General features: G+C 38.7%; 1 protein-coding gene across 4 annotated transcripts in view; it reads right to left on the reverse strand.

Annotated features, from left to right (window-relative positions):
* Window positions 1–21,107, reverse strand: part of LOC106093490 (mitogen-activated protein kinase kinase kinase 13) — a 79,346-nt gene that overhangs the window by 18,317 nt on the left and 39,922 nt on the right. For all 4 annotated transcript variants that reach the window (XM_013260550.2, XM_013260549.2, XM_013260551.2 and 1 more), the window contains 5 exons: window positions 3,599–4,078; window positions 3,152–3,343; window positions 2,410–3,063; window positions 2,171–2,345; window positions 1,024–2,105 (listed from right to left, as the gene is read on the reverse strand). In XM_013260550.2, the coding sequence (XP_013116004.2) occupies window positions 1,024–2,105; window positions 2,171–2,345; window positions 2,410–3,063; window positions 3,152–3,343; window positions 3,599–4,078 (2,583 nt within the window). The remainder of the gene's footprint in view (window positions 1–1,023; window positions 2,106–2,170; window positions 2,346–2,409; window positions 3,064–3,151; window positions 3,344–3,598; window positions 4,079–21,107) is intronic.

Here is a 21,107-nt window from a genome sequence, read left to right on the forward strand (position 1 = left end):
AACTCGTCTGGTCATATCGAGCATCATGGCATTCAGTATTTGTGCCAGAGCCGGTGCCACCCGACCTCTCACTGAGACTCTCTACTCTGATTGTCCATGACTGCAAATTCAGAGTGTTTGGTGCTCACAGCTATCCCGTGCCGAGGATATTAGTACTTTTCCCTATGGAAAGAATAGTTTTTTTTTGCTCGAAATATTCGTCTGAGACCCCATAAAGTATATATATTCTTGATCGTCGTGAAATTTTATGTCGATCTAGCCATGTCCGTCCGTCTGCCCGTCCGTCCGTCTGTCTGTCGAAAGCACGCTAACTTCCGAAGGAGTAAAGCTGGCCGCTTGAAATTTTGCACAAATACTTCTTGTTAGTGTAGGTCGGTTGGTATTTAAAATGGGCCATATCGGTCAATGTTTTGATATAGCTGCCATATAAACCGATCTGGGGACTTGACTTCTTGAGCCTCTAGAGTGCGCAATTCTTATCCGATTTGGCTGAAATTTCGCAGGACGTTTTTTATTGTTACTTTCAACAACTATGTCAAATAAAGTACAAGTCGGTTTATAACCTGATTTAGCTGCCATATAACCCGATATGGGATCTTGACTTCTTGAGCCTCTAGAGGTCGGAATTATTATCCGATTTGCCTGAAATTTTGTACGACGGATTCTCTCATGACCATTAACATATGTGTTTATTATGATCTGAATCGGTCTATAGCCCGATACAGCTCACTTATAAATCGATCTCTCTATTTTACAGGTCTCCAACATAAATATAATTTAATTGTGGTCCAAACCGGACCATATCCTAATATCGCTCTAACAGCAGAGCAAATCTTTTCTTATATCCTTTTTTTTTTGCCTAAGAAGAGATGCCGGGAAAAGAACTCGACAAATGCGATCCATGGTGGAGGGTATATAAGATTCGGCCCGGCCGAACTTAGCACGCTTTTACTTGTTTACTCTTTCCTTAGGAAAAGCACAGTTTAAGAACCGTATATAGTCACCTTTCTCATTATATCTTACCTTCTTCTCCTCAACGAATAATTGTAATCGGTATCTTCACCCTCTTCATCTGACCAACTATCATTACAGAAATCCTCATTTGATTCACCATTTGCATTTGTGGCATCAACTCCTCCAATGCCACTACTGGACTGCTGGCGCATAGAATTTCTATGTAGACTGGCACAACGCAATAATCGGGGTGTTCGAATTTCTATGGGTGGTTCGTTACCATCGGTAGCGTCTCGCATTACCATCGAATGTTCCGAGTTACCATTTTCTGGAGTTAAAGGTTGTGACATAATTGGCATTGCCGTAACGGTGGCATTTTGATTCTGTGCCGCCGCCGTCATGGGTGGTGTTATTGCTGCCGTTGAAGTTCCTACTGCCGATGTGGTGGACGTTGATGATTGCATGGAAAGTCGATTTTCATTGATCAGTTCAATAACTTTGCGGCCCAGCCTCTCAAGATTTTCATTATCACTACAACAATCGGCCAAATCTAAGCGCTCATTGCTATTCATGACATCGTCCAAAAGTTGGTCGGGACTAGAGCAAGCGTCTTGGAAGGTGACATCGCTGGTGGTTAATGAGCCGTTGCCATTGGGACTTGTAGGTGTTATCGTTAGGGGTGATTGATTATATAGAACACCTTGCTGTTGTAGTCGCTGTTCGGCCAAGTGTTGGAAAGCCTGATTCGGATGATGCTGAGAGGGCATTACCGTTGGAGGGTTGGCTGGTTGTCTAGAGTCTCGGTGTGAGACCATGGGTACATCTATGGGTTGTGATGATAGGGGGCAGTGATTAAGTAACGTGGCAATGTCTCGTGAAGGAAAGTAAGCACTAGGACTCAAATCTGTCTCGCTGACATCCATGGCATCCGTTTGCGTTTCGGTGTCTACCATTTTACCCTTGCGATTCTCGGGCTCACTTTGGTAGCGACGATCGCGGCAGGGGCTATATTTAGGTGCGGCACTGGCAAAAGTGCCCGAACCCACTCGACGATGACGCGATTTCTTGGGTTTTTGTGTGGCCACACAAAATGATTTTGGTTGGGAAGTGCTGCCATCTAATTGAGCATAGAGAGTGCATTTGACAGGACTCTGGAAACAGAAAAGAGAGGACAAGTTAAACTTTGAGGGTAGCCTTTAATTCATTAATGAATTACCTCTGGTGTGGTTTCGGGATTTGGCGTGGACGATTGTTGTTGCGTTTGTTGGCTACTAGAGGCCGCTGTGATCATCATGGGTGGTGCATTAAGTCTTCGTCGGTAATACTGCATTTTACGTAAGGTTGGAGCAAAACGTCTTGAGGGTTTATATCCGGGTAATTTCTTTTCTCTCCTGCATGAAATAGAACTTGAAACTTTTTTCTTCTTTGGGAAAAACTAGGAATTGTTTAACTTACTCGGCAATTTCCTTTTCTTTCTCTAGCACCTGAGACATGCATTCACTCAATTCCAAATACAAACGATTTGTCTTCTCCAGTTTATCCTCATAGACCATGCGTATGTCCTGCGCATGCCGCCATTCTGCTGTACGTTTTCGTATTAAATCTTGTTCATATTTATGTATGCTTGTGCCATTTTGGGTCATCTCCTTCATATGGGTTCGAACCTCTTCCTTCCACGAACGCTGAGTTTCGAAATATTGTTTTTCGGTTTTACGCAAGAGCTCGGGTCCAGCAATTTCCAAATGCGCTAAAATTTGTCTAAACGAAGGACGGTTACGGGGTTTGGTGTTCCAGCACAGCTTGACCAGCAGCTTAAAACCTTCGGGACAACTGGAGGGTATTGGCAATTTCAGCGAATTATTGCCCACACCCCAAATGATGGCAGAGGAATCCACGTCTTTATAGGGAATTTCGCACGTCAGCATTTCCCACAGTACTACACCATAAGACCAAATGTCCACCTTTTCAGAACAGGGCTCATTGCGTATAACCTCAGGAGCCATCCAGGCCACAGTGCCGGCGAAACTCATTTTCGTGCTGATCTCATTCCATTCACGACTGGTGCCAAAGTCACTGATTTTCACCAATTGTTCGGCACTTATAAGGATGCTGAAAGGGAGGGAGAGAGAGAGAGTATAAAGAAAAAAAAAAAAACCTGTGAGGTTTTTAGGAGAACGAGTGGGAGAAATTTACTTACTTTGGACTCTTTAAATCTCTGTGTATAATCTTGTGAGAATGTAGATATTGCATGCCCAAGGCTATTTGCTTGGACCATGAAACCAGACGGGACGGCAACATAACCTCTTCCTCTTTGAGTATATTTTGCAAAGGGCCATAGGGACAGAATTCCATGATAATGCAATAAACTGGTGATTGAGTACATACACCTCTGCAATTACGTAAAAAAAAATTAAAGCCTGCTACTATCACTGTCAACTTTGGGTCAGGGCTCATAGATGGTGAACATCACCTTCTATTAGTGACTTGCTGACATCAAAAAGTGGAAATAAGAGAAAACGTAAACAAAGACGAATGTAAAAAAGGAACAAATTGACATCTTCAAAGTAAAGAACTGTCAAAAATGAAAAAAATTGTGTCGGCTGATCGCTTTTTGCAAGTGAATCTGGACTTTGGGTTGACTTACTTGAATTTTATGATATTCTCATGATCTAGTTTCCTTAAATGCTTTATATCCGTCTCCTTGGCATCCTTAACCTTCTTCACTGCCACAATTTCATTTTTTAGTTTTCCACTGAAAACCGCTCCCTGTGCCCCACTACCCAACCACTGTAGATCGGAAATGGCCTCAAATGGAATTTCCCAGTCTTCTGGTTTTTGACTTTTAATCTCAATAACACCCGCCTTGCCAATGAACGACAGCACGGGTTTCATGCATCCCAGCAAACCATACATCCAACCTATAGGTTTATCCGCATGACCAAATGTACCCCCATTGGGAGGCCATCTGTGTTGGCAGGTATTTTCGGCACTGCTGTCGCTTAAATCGACGACAACATTTTTGTGAGGCTGGTGTTGATGTTGATGAGTAATTTCAGGTTTATAAGGCAAATCTGCAGGACCGCCAAGGCCTAGGTGACCGTAGTCCTCTTGAAGACAGGCAATGCTAGAAAGACAAAAAGAGAAAATAATTTGTGAGTAACATTTGGAAAAAGAAATCTCAAGGGTAATTTTAGAGGAGTAGATGGATTTGCAATGGAACATTCATAGAAATAAATTAAAACAAAAAGACCGAGCCAACAACTGCCCATGAGGAAGCTAAACATAAGAATCCTGGGAATTCTAAGAGTATTTCATAGTTTTTCTGTGACATTTCTGCGAAATTTCTCTAGTTTCCTTGGAAAACTAACTTGTATCATAGAAAAATTTAAATTTTTTCTCAAAATTCATTCAGTTTCCTAAGATACTCCTCGAATATTATGAGAATCTGTTTGAATTCCCTAAGGTATGCTTAAGGTACTCCCCAAGTGTTTTTTTAAGAAATTTCTCTAATTCCCATAAATATAGCTCTAGAGTTTTTTTGGGATCCCTCCGCATTATAAGAATCCCCCGTGGTTCATAAGAAACACTTCTCCGATTTTCAATGACATTCCTTGATGTTCTTGCGAAATTTCTTCACTTTATTAGAAAACTCAAAAGTTCCTACAAAGTTTTTTCGATTTAGTTTACTGAAGAGTTCCTCGAGATTTTTAACTTTTACCCTAAGAATCAGCTTGAATTTCCAAAGGAATGCCTTAGAATCTTACCAAGTTTCACAACAAATCCCCTTTACTCGTCCTTGCAATTTCCCTTGAAAACCTACGAGTATCCCGAAAAGTTTCTCGAGTTTCACAGGAAACACCTCGAAACTGCTTGAATTTCTGAGGAACGCCTACAAATTTCTATGGAATCTGCTTGAATTCCGTAAGGAAATCCTACGGAGCTTTCCAAGTTTCACAAGAAATTACCCTTACTCCATTTGTTTTTTAAGAAATTCCCCTAACTCCTAAAAAACTCGTGAGTTTCCCCCTTCTCGTAAGAAATTACGGGGTTTCATTAAAAAGGTTTTAGATTTATTTAGTTTTTCACTAACATTCCTTGACCTTCCTGCGAGATTTCTTTAGTTTCTCGAGTTGCTTAGAAAACTTTCCTTTTCCTTCGAAGTTTTTGCAATTTCCTTAGAAAATTACGAGCATGCTGAGAAGTTTCTAGAGTTTCATAGAAACTCTGCGAATTTTCTGGTAAAATACTCGGATTTCCTAAGCAACTGCTTGAATTTCCTAAAGGATGCCTTAGAAACTTGCCAAGTTTCATAAGAAATCCCTTTACTCGATTTTCTTCCAATTTCATTTAAAACTTTACGAGCTTCCTGGGAAATTTCTCAAGAACTTGCATGAATTTCCTAAAGAATGCCTTAAAAATTTGCCAAGTTTCATAAGAAATCCCCTTTACTCAAATTTCTGGCAATATCCTTAAAAAAATCACGACATGTCTTCGAGTTTCATAGGAAGCTCCTGCAATTTTCTGACTTATTCCTCGAATTTCCTAAGAATATGGATAGAAACTTTTGAGTTTCTCAAACTTTACCCTTTCCTAGAGACTCCCAAAACTTTAAAAAATTTTCAAGATTCTCCTAAGCAACATCCAGAGTTTTTCAAAAAAATCCACAATTTTTATTGAAATTTAAATAATTTGTAAAGACCACTAAGAAATGGCTACAAAACCCTTTAGGTGTCCTACCAAACTCCATAATTTTCACAATTAACTCCTTAAGTATTGCAAGAAAGTTTCACAAAACTTCAAAATTTTCGAGGAAACTTGAGAGATTTCCAAAGCTCCTCTGATTTTTAATCAAAAGCTATGATTTTCTTAAAACAATTCTTAAAGTTTCTGTAGGATCTCCCAGATTTTTTCAAGAAATTCCTTTAATTTCCCAAGAAATATGTCAAGTTTCACAAGATACTCCCTAAGTTCTCAAGGGATTTAGAAATTCTAAAGTGTTTTCCAAGAAAAGCCAAGAGTTTCTCGCCAAATTCTCCAAGAGCTTGCACAAAGTACTCCCAAAAAGATTTCCCAAGAATATACCATGGAAAACCTAGAGTTTTGATAAGAACCACGTAGAATTTCGCAGGGATTCATAGTTTTCTAATAAAATTCAAGATTTTCGCAAAAAACGAATATCGCAACGAGCTCAAGACTTTACATTGAGACTTCCAAGAAACTTTAGAGATTTCTAAAAAACTTCTCTGATTTTCTGCCAAACTCTATGTTTTCCCAAGAAACACCTGGAATTTCCCAAGAAAATCATAAATTCCCCCATGAAAGTCTTAGATATTTCCAAAAAACTTCCAGGAACTTGCAAAAACTAAATTTTCAAAGAAACTTGAGAGGTTTACAAGAAATTTATTTTCTTTTCCAAGAAACTCCAATGTTTACGGCTTGAGATTCTTTAAGAGAAAAAAATTGTAGAGTTTCCAAAGAAAATCTAAGACTTCCCCAAGGAATTCCAAGATTTGAAGACCAGTTTTCTCGCATTCACTATCTTTATCGCATTGACAATTTCGGCTCGGCTTTCAGCGCGCATTCTGTTCGCACCCTATCATGAAATTTCCAGAGTTTTCCAAAAAAAACATGATTTTGCGAAGAAAATTCCATTGTTTCTAAAGAAATATTCAGTAATGTTTCCCAAGAAACTCACACAGCTACCTTATACATAAGGGATTTACAAATTTCGTAATGAAACTCGCTGAGTTTCCTAAGAATAGCCTAAGAAGTTCTTATAGTTTTCTTAAATTCATCGGTAAATTCCCAAAAAGTTCGTAGCGTTTCCTAAGCAACCACGAGTTGGCCAAAAAAGTTACTCGCCCGTCGAGAAACTTACAAAATTTATGGAGAAACTTCAGGATTTTCCCAACAAAACCCCAGCTCTTTAATAACTCCCAGAGTTACACAAAAAATGTCCAGAGTTTTCCAAGAAACATTGGAAGCTACCTTAGAAACTTCAAAAAAATTTCCAAGAACTCGCAGAGTTTCCCAAACAACTCCCTGCGCTGCTTTAAAAAACACCAGAATTTTCCAAGATCTCGCAGAACTCGCTTTCTCAAGAAATCAAAGATTATCTTAAAAACTCTTAGATTTTCCACAAAAATCCCAGAGCATTCCCCTAAGGAACGTCGAAAAACTTACAAAATTTACTAAGAAACTCCCAAATGTTCCCATGAAATGCCCCTATTCCTCAAAAACTCCCAAAAACAGCCAGTTTTCCAAGAAACTTTCAGAGCTACTTAAGAAACCCACAGAGTTTCCCAAGTAACTCCCAGCGCGTCAAAAAAATGGTTTTATTGCCCCAAGACTTTAAGTCTGGAGATCGGTCTATATAGCGGCTATATATAACTAAATTCCGATTTTATAAGATCAGAAGGTCAACAATTGTTTGTTAAATTTTTTTACAATCAAGATATCTGCAAAATTATAAATACCCAAGCATTGGGTATTTGCCCGGTAGAAACCCATCTCTACAAATGAACTTCCAGAGCATGCTATTCTTGCGTAACAATCCTTAAAAACATTCAGTTTCCCAAGAGACTCCAAGGTTAATAAAAATATCTGTGTGTTAACTGGGACATTCATTGGACTCAAGCAAACCCTTAGTTAACCTCTACTGATTTAGCTAAACATTGTCCTACCTAATCTTATATATAAATGAGCTTTCATCAAACAATCCGCCCCATAATAAAAAGCTATTTTAAGAAATTTTTAATAATTTAATAGAAATGGCCTTCAAGGTAAGATAAGGGAATTTCGCAAGAAGTCACGAAATCACTGCAAATAAATTCAAATTCAATCGAAAGTTTCGATTTTGTGTGATTGTGTTCTTTCTGAAGCTTTTAGGAAAACAAACACAAAATACAGGTGATTCCCCTTTCATATTGATAATAAGTAAAAATGCGTTAAATTCGGCCGGGCCGAACTTTAAATACCCACCACCTCTGGTCTATATGTAAACCACCTTTCATCCAAAACCCGGTGAAAATTGCATACCTTATGGTCCATAGCAGTTATATCGAAATATGTTCCGATTTGGACCAAATACTAATAAGTACAAGTCATTGTTCAATTATATATAACATAATATTGGTCTATTTAATAGCTATATCTAAAAATAAACCGATCTGAACCATATACAACATGGATGTCGAAAAGCCTAACATAAGTCACTGTGTAAAATTTCACTTAAATCGGATTATAAATGCGCTTTTTATGGGGCCAAGGTTTTAAATCGAGATATCGGTCTATATGGCAGCTATATGCAAATCTTGATCGACCTAGATCAATTTGCAGAAAAGTGTGGAGGGGCTTAACTTAACTCTCTGTCCCAAATTTCGGCAACATCGGACAATAAATGCGCCTTTTATGGGCCCAAAGTTAAATTGAGAAATCGGTCTATATGGCAGCTATATCCAAATCTGGTCCGATCTGAGTGAAATTGAAGAAAGATGTCGAAGGGCCTAACACAATTCACTGTCGCAAATTTCGACGACATCGGATAATAAATGCGCTTTTTTATGGCCCCAAAACCAAAAACCGAGAGATCGGTCTGTATGGCAGCTATATCCAAATCTGGTCCAATCTGAGTGAAATTGAAAAAAGATGTCGAAGGGCATAACACAACTTAACTCACTATCCCAAATTTCGGCGACATCGAACAATAAATGCGCCTTTTATGGGCCCAAAACCTTAAACCGAGGGATCGGTCTATATGGCAGCTATATCTGAATCTGATCCGATCAGGGCCAAATTAAAGAAAGATGTCGAAGGGCCTAAGACAACTCACTGTCCCAAATTTCAGCAAAATCGGATAATAAATGTGGCTTTAATGGGCCTAAGACCCTAAATCGGAGGATGGGTCTATATGACAGCTATAACTAAATGTGGACCGATCCAGGCCAAATTAACGAAGGATGTCGAAGAGCTTAACACAACTCACTGTTCCAAATTTCAGCAAAATCGGAAAATAAATGTGGCTTTAATGGGCCTAAGACCCTAAATCGGAGGATCGTGGCAGCTATAACCAAATGTGGACCGATCCGGGCCAAATTAACGAAGGATGTCGAAGGGCCTAGCACAACTCACTATCTCAAATTTCAGTAAAATCGGATAAGAAATGTGTTTTTTTTTTTTGGCCTCATACCCTAAATCGGCGGATCGGTCTATATGGGGGCGATATCAAAATATAGTCCGACATAGCGCACCTTCGAACTTAACCTGCTTATGGACAAAAAAAGAATCTGCAAAGTTTCAGCTCAATATCTCTATTTTTAAAGACTGTAGCGTGATTTTAATAGACAGACGGACGGACATGTCTAGATCGTCTTAGATTTTTACGCTGATCAAGAATTTATATATTGGGTTGCCCAAAAAGTAATTGCGGATTTTTTTAATTGAAAGTAAATGCATTTTTAATAAAACTTAGAATGAACTTTAGTCAAATATACTTTTTTTACACTTTTTTTCTAAAGCAACCTTAAAGTAACAGCTGATAACTGACAGAAGAAAGAATGCAATTACAGAGTCACAAGCTGTGAAAAAATTTGTCAACGCCGACTATATGAAAAATCCGCAATTACTTTTTGGGCAACCCAATACTTTATAGGGTCGGAAATGGATATTTCGATGTGTTGCAAACGGAATGACTAAATGAATATACCCCCATCCTTTGGTGGTGGGTATAAAAAGGAAAATGTTATCAGCCGATAACATTGTACCACCGCATCCCACAAAATTGTTATACCAAAGCGAAGGCTTTTTGCAAAGGCCAAGACAATACCTCAAATTGCAATATAATCAATGTTATTATGTTAGTAGAGAATTTATGATATGATGTAAAATCGATTCATAATCATTTTGACAAAGTATTTTCCAACACATTTTTCACCATTAAACAAAGTGGATTTTAGCTGGCGCAGCACTTGGTCATGCCCAAATATTGCTAATGGCATTTTGCACTCATGCTGACAAGAGAAACCATTGTAACGTACCAATATACAAACTCTCTCAAAATATATTCTCATCAAATTTTGTTTATACCTCTTGAGCTACCCCATCCCCCCTATACGTTTTGTTATGGTGACAACTTCGTTCTCTTCGCCCTAAGTTGGTGGCAGTGTTGCCACTACAAAAAAATTTTACCAGTTCTTATTTATTTAACAATATATAATAAGTGTGTTCGTGTACCCAAAAATTGGTGCAAATTTGCACAAATTTTTACTGGAATTTGTTCGGGTAGTAAATTTTGATACTTCGAAAATTGAGAACCTGCTAATTTTTGCTGGGAGTTCTTTTCGCCAACTGAAATTCGCAACTTTGAAAAATTTTTTATGAAAGTCATCTGTTTTATGAAAATCAGATATTTTATGAAAACACAGAAGTTAACACCAAAAACATTAAAAAATTAATAATACCTAGAAAAATAGTGTAAAGTTGTAATTTTTACATGTATTTTGTTACAGTTGACTTTTTAACAAGAGTCAAGACAGCAACCATTATTCTGGTACAAAAAATTTTACGAATTGAATGGCAATTTTAACTCAACAGCTGTTGTTCCGCAAATTTCTACTGGAAGTTGTTCGTGTACTTTTGGTGGCAAATTTTTTAGAGAGAGTAACTTCAAAAGAGGGTCGACTATCTGGCGCCTCATCTGACCACTACTTTCACAGTGTGCCTAGGACTTGCATATACTCTGAAAGCCTGGCAGGAGGCAAGGGTGGTGTTTATACTCAAGCCCGGCAAGGCGAGTTATGCGACATCAAAGGCCTATAAGCCTTATGTCCTTTCTACTCAAAACCATGTAACGCATTGTGGATACCATAATAAAGAGAAGGACATCCAGCGAACTGCTTGAATACAAAAGGCTTGCCTATGTCAAGGGACCTTCCCTTGACCGCTGGAGTCTGGAGAAAATAAAGGAATCCTTCGATGGCAAGAGGTACGCATAGACATCTAGGGGGCGTTTAATAATGTGCAGAGAAGACGGAAATGTGCTTGTTCGCGAGGAAGATGAAGGTGGGCCAATTTGACGTTTCCTCAATAAAACGATTTCGATATTTGACAAGGACAAATACTTAGAAATGATCTTAATTGGAAGTGTCACATTTAGGAGCGAACTGAGAAGGCTCACAGATGTTGGACTCTATGTAGACGGGCCGTAGGCTCGAAATGGGGCCTGAATACGAGGATAGTCCACTGGCTCTACAGAAGCGTGATTATACTAATACTTACTTACGCCTCAGCAGTTTGGTAGGCTGCAATGGAGAAAAAGTGCAACATTAGGACCATACAACAAGATCAGAGAACAGGTTGTATTGGCATAGGCGGAGCGGTGGATACCACGCCCACTACGGCACTGGAGACTATTCTAGATATCCGACTTACTGACATACAGATTAAGTGTGAGGCAGCCACTACGGCTATGAGACTTAAGGTGATGGGAGAATGGATTGAGTATGGGAGCAGCTCATACCATCGCGGTATAAACGAGCCGACGATAGGAAACCTGGAAGAAAGGGAAGAGCTTTCCGATCGGATACCTGAGACGACACTTGAGGTCGAGTGCGAGGCACTGCTGCCAGCGCCACAGTCTTGGACTGACGGAACCCTAGGATTGCCGTCTGGAAGATCATGGATCAAAGCTAGGGGACAGAGAGTGCCTGGGGGTCTATATTGAGAACTCAGGGGCTGAGATCTGTTTTAGACTGCCTGATTTTAATACGGTCCTGCAGGCGAAGATTCGGGCGATCACGGAATGCTTGAGGTTGTGTAATACTAACGGGAGTACATCGAGTGTGAACATCTTTACGAACAGTAAAGTGGTCATAAGGACAATAACAAACAGGAGGGTAAGGTCACGAACAATCTTGCAGTGTGAGAAGGAGATTAATGCCTTCTGTGAGGATGGCATAATACGCATCGTTTGGGTCCCGGCCCATAACAGAGTAAGGGTGAATGAAAGGGCAGACGACTTGGCAGTGAAGGCCAGAGAACTGCAATCCGATTTAATGACGTGGGCGACAAACGCACATGCAACAGCAAAACGGTTGGCGAAAATCCCATGGGGTGATCCGGATCGTGAGAGGACGAGTATATTACTGAAAGAATGTAAGAAGGAGGTCAGTATAGCTTTTAGTGTCATAACGGGACACATAGGACTACGAGCTCACTTATGCAAAATCGGCGCGGCAAGTGATAGCATGTAGGGTTTTCGCGGCTAACAGACACCGGTACATAGGTGAGGACACCACACCAGACATGAACCAACTTAGGGAAGTGGTATGGAAAACAATTAAGGATTTTGAAAATAGCACGGAATTCCTAACTTAAAATTTTTTTTTTCGATGTTACTTTTTAGAGCGTTCAACAAGCCGATTACTGGCTTAGTTGCATGTCCATAGTGGCATGGGGCGGATTAATATCTGCACCCTCTTTTCATCCTAACCTAACATGACAAATTCTCCTGCAAATTCTTACGGGAAAAATGCGCGAACAGACCTATAATAGCATACAAAACATAAAACCAGTAAAAACGTTGGATACTCACACTTTATTAAAAAGTTGTTAACATTTGTGAAAAAAGAATGGAATGTTCATGGGAAAAATGTATGTATTGCTCGCCATCGGGTAAAGATGTTGAGGGGAACAATAAAAAAAATCACGATACTAAGGAGTCGATTATGGATAACAACCCAACTTCAGTTGCGTTGCCAACAGGCAAATTTGTAATAAAAATTTCTTTATTAAATTGCATACTTTTTTACAATTTACAAAGTAACTGAATGTTCAAAACAGTGATATTGACTGTACTTGCCCAATATTTCCAACGTTATAAGGGTGATTTTTTAGCTATTATATTTTTGGCAACACTGGTTTAAACAGCTAACACACGTTTCGTGTTTTGTTTCACTGTCAAATATCTTCAGTTTGGTCATTCATTTGACCATGAACGCATGCAAATTATTGAATTTTATTATCAAAATGCGTGGTCTGTTAAGAAAGTTCATCGCGCGCTTCTTCCATTTCATGAACGAAACTCATTTTTTCCTCAATGGGTACGTTAATAAGCAGAATTGTCGATTTCGGAGTGAAAATCATGAATGGTGAGCGTTATCGTGAGATGATACCAAACTTGTTTAGCCCAAAATGCAGGAGCTTGACTTGCATGACATGTGGGTTCAACAAGACGGTGCCACATGTCACACATCACGCGTAACAATGGACTTATTGAGAGGCGAGTTCGGTGAACATTTTATTTCACGTTTGGCACCGATCAATTAACCGTCTAGATCGTGCGATTTAACGCCTGAAGAATATATTTTGTGGGGTTATGTTAAAGCTCTTGTCTATACGGACAAGCCCTCTTCAATTGAGGCATTGGAAGACAACAGTGAAGCAATTATTTGTGAGATACCGGCCGAAATGAGGGAAAGTGTATGCCAAAATTGGAAAAAGCGCAGGATGCACTAATGTGAGGTCATGCGAACAGCTGAGTACCATTTTTTTTTATTTTTGTTTTGATTTTGCTGTAAAATCTTAAAAACATGTTCTATTCGATCCGATATTCCACACATAAGCAACAAAACAGTGTTATAATAATAAAAACATATATTTGAATCGTATTAATAGCGAAAACGCATCTATGATACAATTACCACATTAACCACGCTCGACAATCCTGTCTATTAGCTATACTTTTTCCCAATGCATGTATTTTTGTGTAATGATAGACATTCTTTCTGTGGCAAATTACACTTCTTCCATACTACACATAATTTTGTGCATCTGTTGGAAGTTGTATTGATGGCTTCGAACGCTAGACAACGGCAACGGCTCTCGCTGTTGCTCCGTGTGCCCAGGTTCGAATCATGGCCGGGCTCTGCCGAATTTTTCAAGTTTTCTTCTTTAAACATTAAATTATATGGACCGTACTATCGATTCAAATAAAGATTTTATGCGTTTTACTGAATTTTATGTTTTTTTTTTAAACTTTCCTATAGCTCTCAATAAATCATCCTTTATTAATTTTTATATCCTGGCAACGCAACTGCGGTTCCATAATCGACCCATAAATACAACACACTTAGGGTGTAATGTAACACACTATATATTTCTAAATATTAACCGGTCTTGACCATACTCGACGAAGGTATCGAGGGGCCTAAGTCGAACCACTGTACCGGATTTCGTCGTTTTACGACGATCAAGAAAATATATATTATGTAGGATCGGAAATTGATATTTCAATGTGTTGCAAATGTAATGAATAATAGAATATACCCTCTTTCTTATGGTGGTGATAAAATTACAATACCAAAGTCGAAATGAGCCGCCCATCCGACCAAAACCTTAAAATTTTAAGTAAATCCTACCAAATTTGGTAGAAAAAGCCCAAAACGGCAACGCTGTTTGGTAGTATGATGGATGGATGAATGTGGCAGTTGAAAAACACCAACAAGGCAAAATAAAGAAACTACAATGGTGTCTTTCGGGGCATTTTTTGCAACGATCATTGTTATTTTTATTTTGTTTCAGTTTTGAAATGCTATTGCCGTTGTTTTTGCTTTTATGTTTGCAGATAAGATAATAAGTGATTTGTTTTTGTGTTAAGGTATGTGCGTGTGTTTTGTGTCTTTTTTTTTCAATATTTCAATTGAAAATTCGTATCACCTGAGCGCTATTAAAAAGCTTCTGACGTTTTTCTCTGCTTTTTTTCTCGGCAGGTATTTGTATTTACGTTGGGATCTGATACAGTATATATGGGTTGAATGATTCTTGAAAAAGTGGAGGTCTGACAATGAGTTGTGGGCTTTAAGAGCATTACATTCTTAGTTAGATTTTTCTGGAAGTAAGGGGCCAGGAGAAAATTATAGCTTTGTTTTCATTAGGTTAGGTTAGTAATATAGCTGACTATCAATTTGCATGGGTCTTTGGTATATTGTACTATACCATGAGAAACATCAATCATGACCATATTTGCTTGATATGAGGAGGTAATCCAAAAAAACCTACAGTTTCCATGAGACCCCAAGCGCTTTGCAAGAATACTAAACAAAATCTCTGAGTTTTCGAAGAAACAGTTAAAGTTACTTAAGAAGAACTTTTTAAGTTTCCTAACGGATGAATTCCCAAAAATTTTTTAAGATACTTCTAGATTGCCCTATGATTTCATATGAAACTTTGTGAGTTTATGAAGCAGCTTCATGAGATTGGAGTTTCCCATGAAACTCACCGAGTTTCCCATGAAACACCACGAGTTTCCTACGACACTTTGTGAGCTTATGAAGCAGCTTCATGAGTTTCGAGTTTCCTATGAAACTCACCGAGTTTCCCATGAAACTTACCGAGTTTCCCATGAAACTCACCGAGTTTCCCATGAAACTCACCGAGTTTCCCATGAAACTCCTCGAGTTTCCCATGAAACACCACGAGTTTCCTGTGAAACTCACCGAGTTTCCCATGAAACTCACCAAGTTTCCCATGAAACTCACCGAGTTTCCCATGAAACTCACCGAGTTTCCCATGAAACTCCTCGAGTTTCCCATGAAACACCACGAGTCTCCTATGAAACTCACCGAGTTTCCCATGAAACTCACCAAGTTTCCCATGAAACACCACGAGTTTCCTATGACACTTTGTGAGCTTATGAAGCAGCTTCATGAGTTTCGAGTTTCCTATGAAACTCACCGAGTTTCCCATGAAACCTACCGAGTTACCCATGAAACTCACCGAGTTTCCCATGAATCTCACCGAGTTTCCCATGAAACTCACCGAGTTTCCCATGAAACTCACCGAGTTTCCCATGAAACTCACCGAGTTTCCCATGAAACTCACCGAGTTTCCCATGAAACTCACCGAGTTTCCCATGAAACTCACCGAGTTTCCCATGAAACTCACCGAGTTTCCCATGAAACTTACCAAGTTTCCCATGAAACTCACCGAGATTCCCATGAAACTCACCGAGTTTTCCATGAAACTCACCGAGTTTCCCATGAAACTCACCAAGTTTCCCATGAAACTCACCAAGTTTCCCATGAAACTCACCGAGTTTCCCATGAAACTTACCGAGTTTCCCACCGAGTTTCCCATGAAACTCCACGAGTTTCCCATGAAACTCCACGAGTTTCTCATGAAACTAGTCGAATTTCCTATGAAACTCCCGAGTTTTTCTAACTCCCTAGTTTCCTATAAAACTATCCCAGTTTCCTATGAAACGCCCCGAGTTTCGTATGAAACCTAGTTGTCTAAGCAATAGATGGTTTTTGAAATTATAAACGAAAGGTACTCTTGAGTTTCTTGAGAGTTTCCAAAGAAACTGCTAGGATTTCCTAAAAAACTCCAGGAAATTTTTTGTGTTTCCTGTAATCTTTATCTTTCCTAGGGAATTAAAAAAAAAACTCCGTAGTTTTCCTTAGAAATACTGTGAGTTTATGGATCAACTTCATGAGTTTACTAAGAAACTTTACGATTTTCCTTAGAAACCACATAAGTTTCCTATGAAATTCTACGAGTGTCCCATGCAATTTCCCGTGTTGCCCTTGAAACTTTCCGATGAAACTGACCGATTTTCCTATGAATATCTCCGAGTTTCTTATGAAACTTCCCGAGTTTCCTCTGAAACTCTACGAATTTTCTGTGCATCTTTCCGAGTTTCCTACGAAAAGCCTCGAATTTCCTTTTGAACTCCCCCAGTTTCTTATGAATCTCCTCGAGTTTCCCATGAAACGCCCAATTTTCCTATAAAACCCGCTGAGTTTCCTATAAAATTCCTTAGGTTTTCCAAGAAACACTTAAAATTCACAAATGTTACTCCCCGAGTTCCTTACAGATCGACCCGTGTTTCCTTTCAAATTCTTCGGAATTCCTGTTATACTCGCCAAGTTCCCTTTGTATATCCCTCAGCTTCTTAAGGAACTACTTTAGATTTCTAAGAAATTCAACGAACAACAAACACCCCGAGTTTCTAAGAAACTCCCCAAGTCTCCTACGAAAATCAACGAGTTTCCTACGAAAAATCCCGAATTTCCCACGAAATTCTGCTAATTGCCTATGAGTTTCCAAACAAACTCGTTGAGTTTCCAAAGAAACTCTCTGAATTTCTTTAAAAACTCTATACCACGAATTTCTGAAGAAACTCCTCGAACTTCCTGACAAAACTCTAGAGTTGAATTTCTAAGAGAATTTTCTTTGTGCTTTTCAGGCAATTTACTTCTATGCCCTCTCCAGTTTCTTAGGTAACTTCTCAAGTTTCTGCGGACGCTTCGTAAGAAGTTCTGTAACCTTCCTAGTCTCTTGAGTTTCCGGATGATCGAGAGATCGGTTTATATGGGGGCTATATCAGGTTATAATCTCTTGAGTTTCCGGATGATCGAGAGATCGGTTTATATGGGGGCTATATCAGGTTATAGTCTGATTTCGACCGTAATTGGCACAGTTGTTAGAAGTTATAACAAAACACTACATGCTAAATTTCAGCCAAATCGGACAAAAATTGTGGCTTGTATGTGCTCAAGAAGTCACATCGGGAGATTTGTTTATATGCGAGCTATATCAAGTTACAGACTGATTTGAACCGTACTTGGCACAGTTGTTGGAAGTCAAAACAGAACACTACATGCAAAATTTCGGTCATATCGGACAAAAATTGCGGCTTGTAAAGGCTTAAGAAGTAAAATCGGGAGATCGGTTTATATGGGATATATAGCAGGTTATATACCGATTCGAACTGTACTTGCAACAGTTGTTGGACATCATAACAGAACACTACATGTAAAATTTCAGTCAAAGCGGGCTCAGAAAATCAAATCGGGAGATCGGTTTATATGGGAGCTATATCTAAATCTGGACCGATGTGGCCCATTTGTAATCCCTAACGACCTACAAAATTTCAAGTGGCTAGCTTTACGCTTTCGACCGCTATCGTGATTTCGACAGACGAACGTCAAGACAATATTTTGAGGTGTTACAAACGGAATGACTAAATTGGTATATCCCATCCTATGGTGGTGGGTATAAAAATGTGGCAGTCACTAGATTTGAACCAGAGCGTTAAGATGAGATAAAATAAGAGAGTACAAATTCAGCGCCTATGTATGTGCAAACCCCAGATGAGCGACTTTTCACGGTCACCAAATTTTTTACTTAGTGTCTGCCAATAAGTAGTCCTGAGCGTTTATGCAAATGCAAGCGCATAGGATCTTATTTTGTCTCCTTTAGGAGCCATTCCGTTTGTCTACGTTCTTGAGATTTCACAAACGTACGTTTGCAACATCAGATTGGAGGAAATCATGTGACCCTGTATACAGCGTTGTGTCCGATTATGACTCTTGCCATAGTGCTCTCTTATAGAAAGCCAGCCACTCATCTGCACTTGCCATTCACTCTACTCTACTCTGGTTTGCTCGATGTGAACGAACTTTTCCTGTACTTCCGCCTTAAGCTTCAGTTGGCCAGCGCTCATTGATATGTAAGAGGGCCAAACTTTTCCTTTAATGGAAGGTTTGTGGGAAAATTTGCCAAATTACTTCCGCTTTCTCATTTCCTGGAAAACCATTGCGTCGAAGAACTTGATTCGTAATAGCACCGATCTCCGCCTAAAAGACCGTTCAATCATATGACAGTGCATTGGGATAGACCCGTCTCTAACTCCATCTTAGAGCTAGCTATCAGTGAAGACCGAAGTCTCAATTCTTTGAGTTGTTTACCAATTCTTAAGATTTCATTTTTGAATTTTAGGAAAGCAAACATTCTTCTAAAGAACTTCAAAAGTGTTATTGCTATCATCATTTATAAATGTCATCTTCTATCATAAACAATAAAAATCATAAAACAAACAAGCAAAAAGGTGTTAAGTTCGGCCGGGCTGAACTTTGGATACCCACCACCACCTTTCATCATAATCCGGTTAAAAATCATAATTAATGCCCCCACAGCAGCTATATAAAAATATGGTAGGATTTTTACCAAATTCGGCACGTACATTGAACAAAATATTAGTCTTTTTTGTAGCTATATCCAAATATAGACCGGGATGTCGAAAACCCTAACATAAGTCACTGTCCCAAATTTAGGCAAAATCGGACAATAAATGTGCCTTTTATAGCCCCAACACCTTAAATCGAGAGATCGGTCTGTATGGCAGCTATATGCAAAAATGGCTCAAATTGAAGGAGAATGTCGAAGGGCCTAACACAACTCACTGTCCCAAATTTAGGAGAAATGGGACAATAAATGCACCTTTTATGGGCCCAAGACCTTAAATCGGGGGATCGATCTATATGGTAGCTATATCCAAAAATGGCCCAAATTGAAGAAGAACGTCGAAGGACCCAAATTTAGTCAGAATCGGACAATAAATTCGGCTTTTATGGACCCAAAACCTTAAATCGAGAGATAGGTCTATGTGGCAGCTATATCCAAATATGGACCGATCGGGGACAAATTGCAGAAGCACAACTCACTGTCCCAAATTTCAGCGAAGCCGGATAATAAATGTGGCTTTAATGGGCCCAAGACCTTAAATCGGCGGATCGGTCTATATGCGGGCTATAGCAAGATATAGCCCATCTTCGAACTTAACTTGCCTATGGATAAAAAAGAATCTATGTAAAGTTTCAGCTCAATATCTCTATTTTTAAAGACTGCAGCGAGATTTCAACAGATACACGAACATGGCTTGATCGTCTTAGATTTTTACGACGATCAAAAATATATATACTTTAGAGGGTCGGAAATGGATATTTCGATGTGTTGCAAACGGTATGACAAAATGAATATACCCCCAACCTTGGGTGGTGGGTATACAAATTGTCGAAAATATTATCAAATATCTCTATTTTGGTAAATTTCCATGGCAAATTTTCAAATCTGTCTTTTACCCAATACTATTTACGCAGTATCTATCTAAAAAAAATCAAAACGAAATCATTTATGAAAAACCACAACATTAGAATGTGCGCATTTTGGTATAATTTTCTGGTCTATTCCCAATGAAGCTACATTCACCTTTCTCCAGCAAAGTAAATAACATGGGAAATAGTTGGCCTGGCCGTGTATTGCTCTTGGCTACGTGAAATAAAATACGTGTTGTGCCGTACTCTCACACTCACGCACGTAGGCACAAACATATTATATATGTATATACATTATAATACAAGGTACTAATCGCTATACGATTTTAGAATGTTCACACTAATACCACATAAAGCTTTAGATTAGTGTACCAGCCGCTTGATGGTACACACGCGTCGTTAAACTTTTTAACGCAGAGCAAACAAAAGCGCAAAGTTTGTTTTTGTGCCATTTCTCCGTATTTCCATTGTCATCCATTTGAATGAAATTTTGCATAGAGTAGGAGATTGGGCCGAATATTCGCAGCTTAAAATTTGTTTTCAATGGTATTGGAATACTGAAACTAGTGATAAATTAAGAGTATATAGTTAGCTATTAAATAATTCCTCCATACTTTATGGGTAGCTCATATACATATTTGGATAATATTAAATGAATATTTTGATGGAAATTTTTATATGCCACAGAGTGCTTGGTGATCGGTTCTTACCAGTAAATCCTGACATATGAGATGGATTTTAAATGTTAGAAATTGTTGTCATTTATGTGTTCTATAAATCCCGTAAACCCGATAACCATATAAATTATAATTTCTTTGTTAGGAGAAAGTGGAATGCAGGGTAAAAGAAGGGGACTTTTTTAAAACCACTTTCAGGTTTTATTTTCTTGCTAAAAAAAAAAACGATAAATATTCATTACAATGTTAACTACAATTAACTACATTACAATGTTAACTAAAATACTTTAGGCCGTTATCGAATAGTATAGATAATTAACCATTAATGGTGTCGAGAAACTACGATTACTAATAAGATAAAAAGGATCAATTTATATATTTATCAGCACCACATTCATAGGGGTCGTTTGATTTTATTCGGTAGTTAGTGCAAAATGCTAGTTATCGACTGTTGTCAAATGATATCGATACCTATGCAAAACAATTTTGCAATGAATAACTGTATAGAAGGTGTAAATTGCATTGTTTAGTGCAAAAATAACTCAGGTCTTTGTCCTCGTGTTCTAATTATCGGATCGATAAA

The sequence above is a fragment of the Stomoxys calcitrans genome, chromosome 1 (assembly GCF_963082655.1).
Source record: "Stomoxys calcitrans chromosome 1, idStoCalc2.1, whole genome shotgun sequence".
In the NCBI taxonomy this organism is placed as follows: Eukaryota; Metazoa; Arthropoda; class Insecta; order Diptera; family Muscidae; genus Stomoxys; species Stomoxys calcitrans.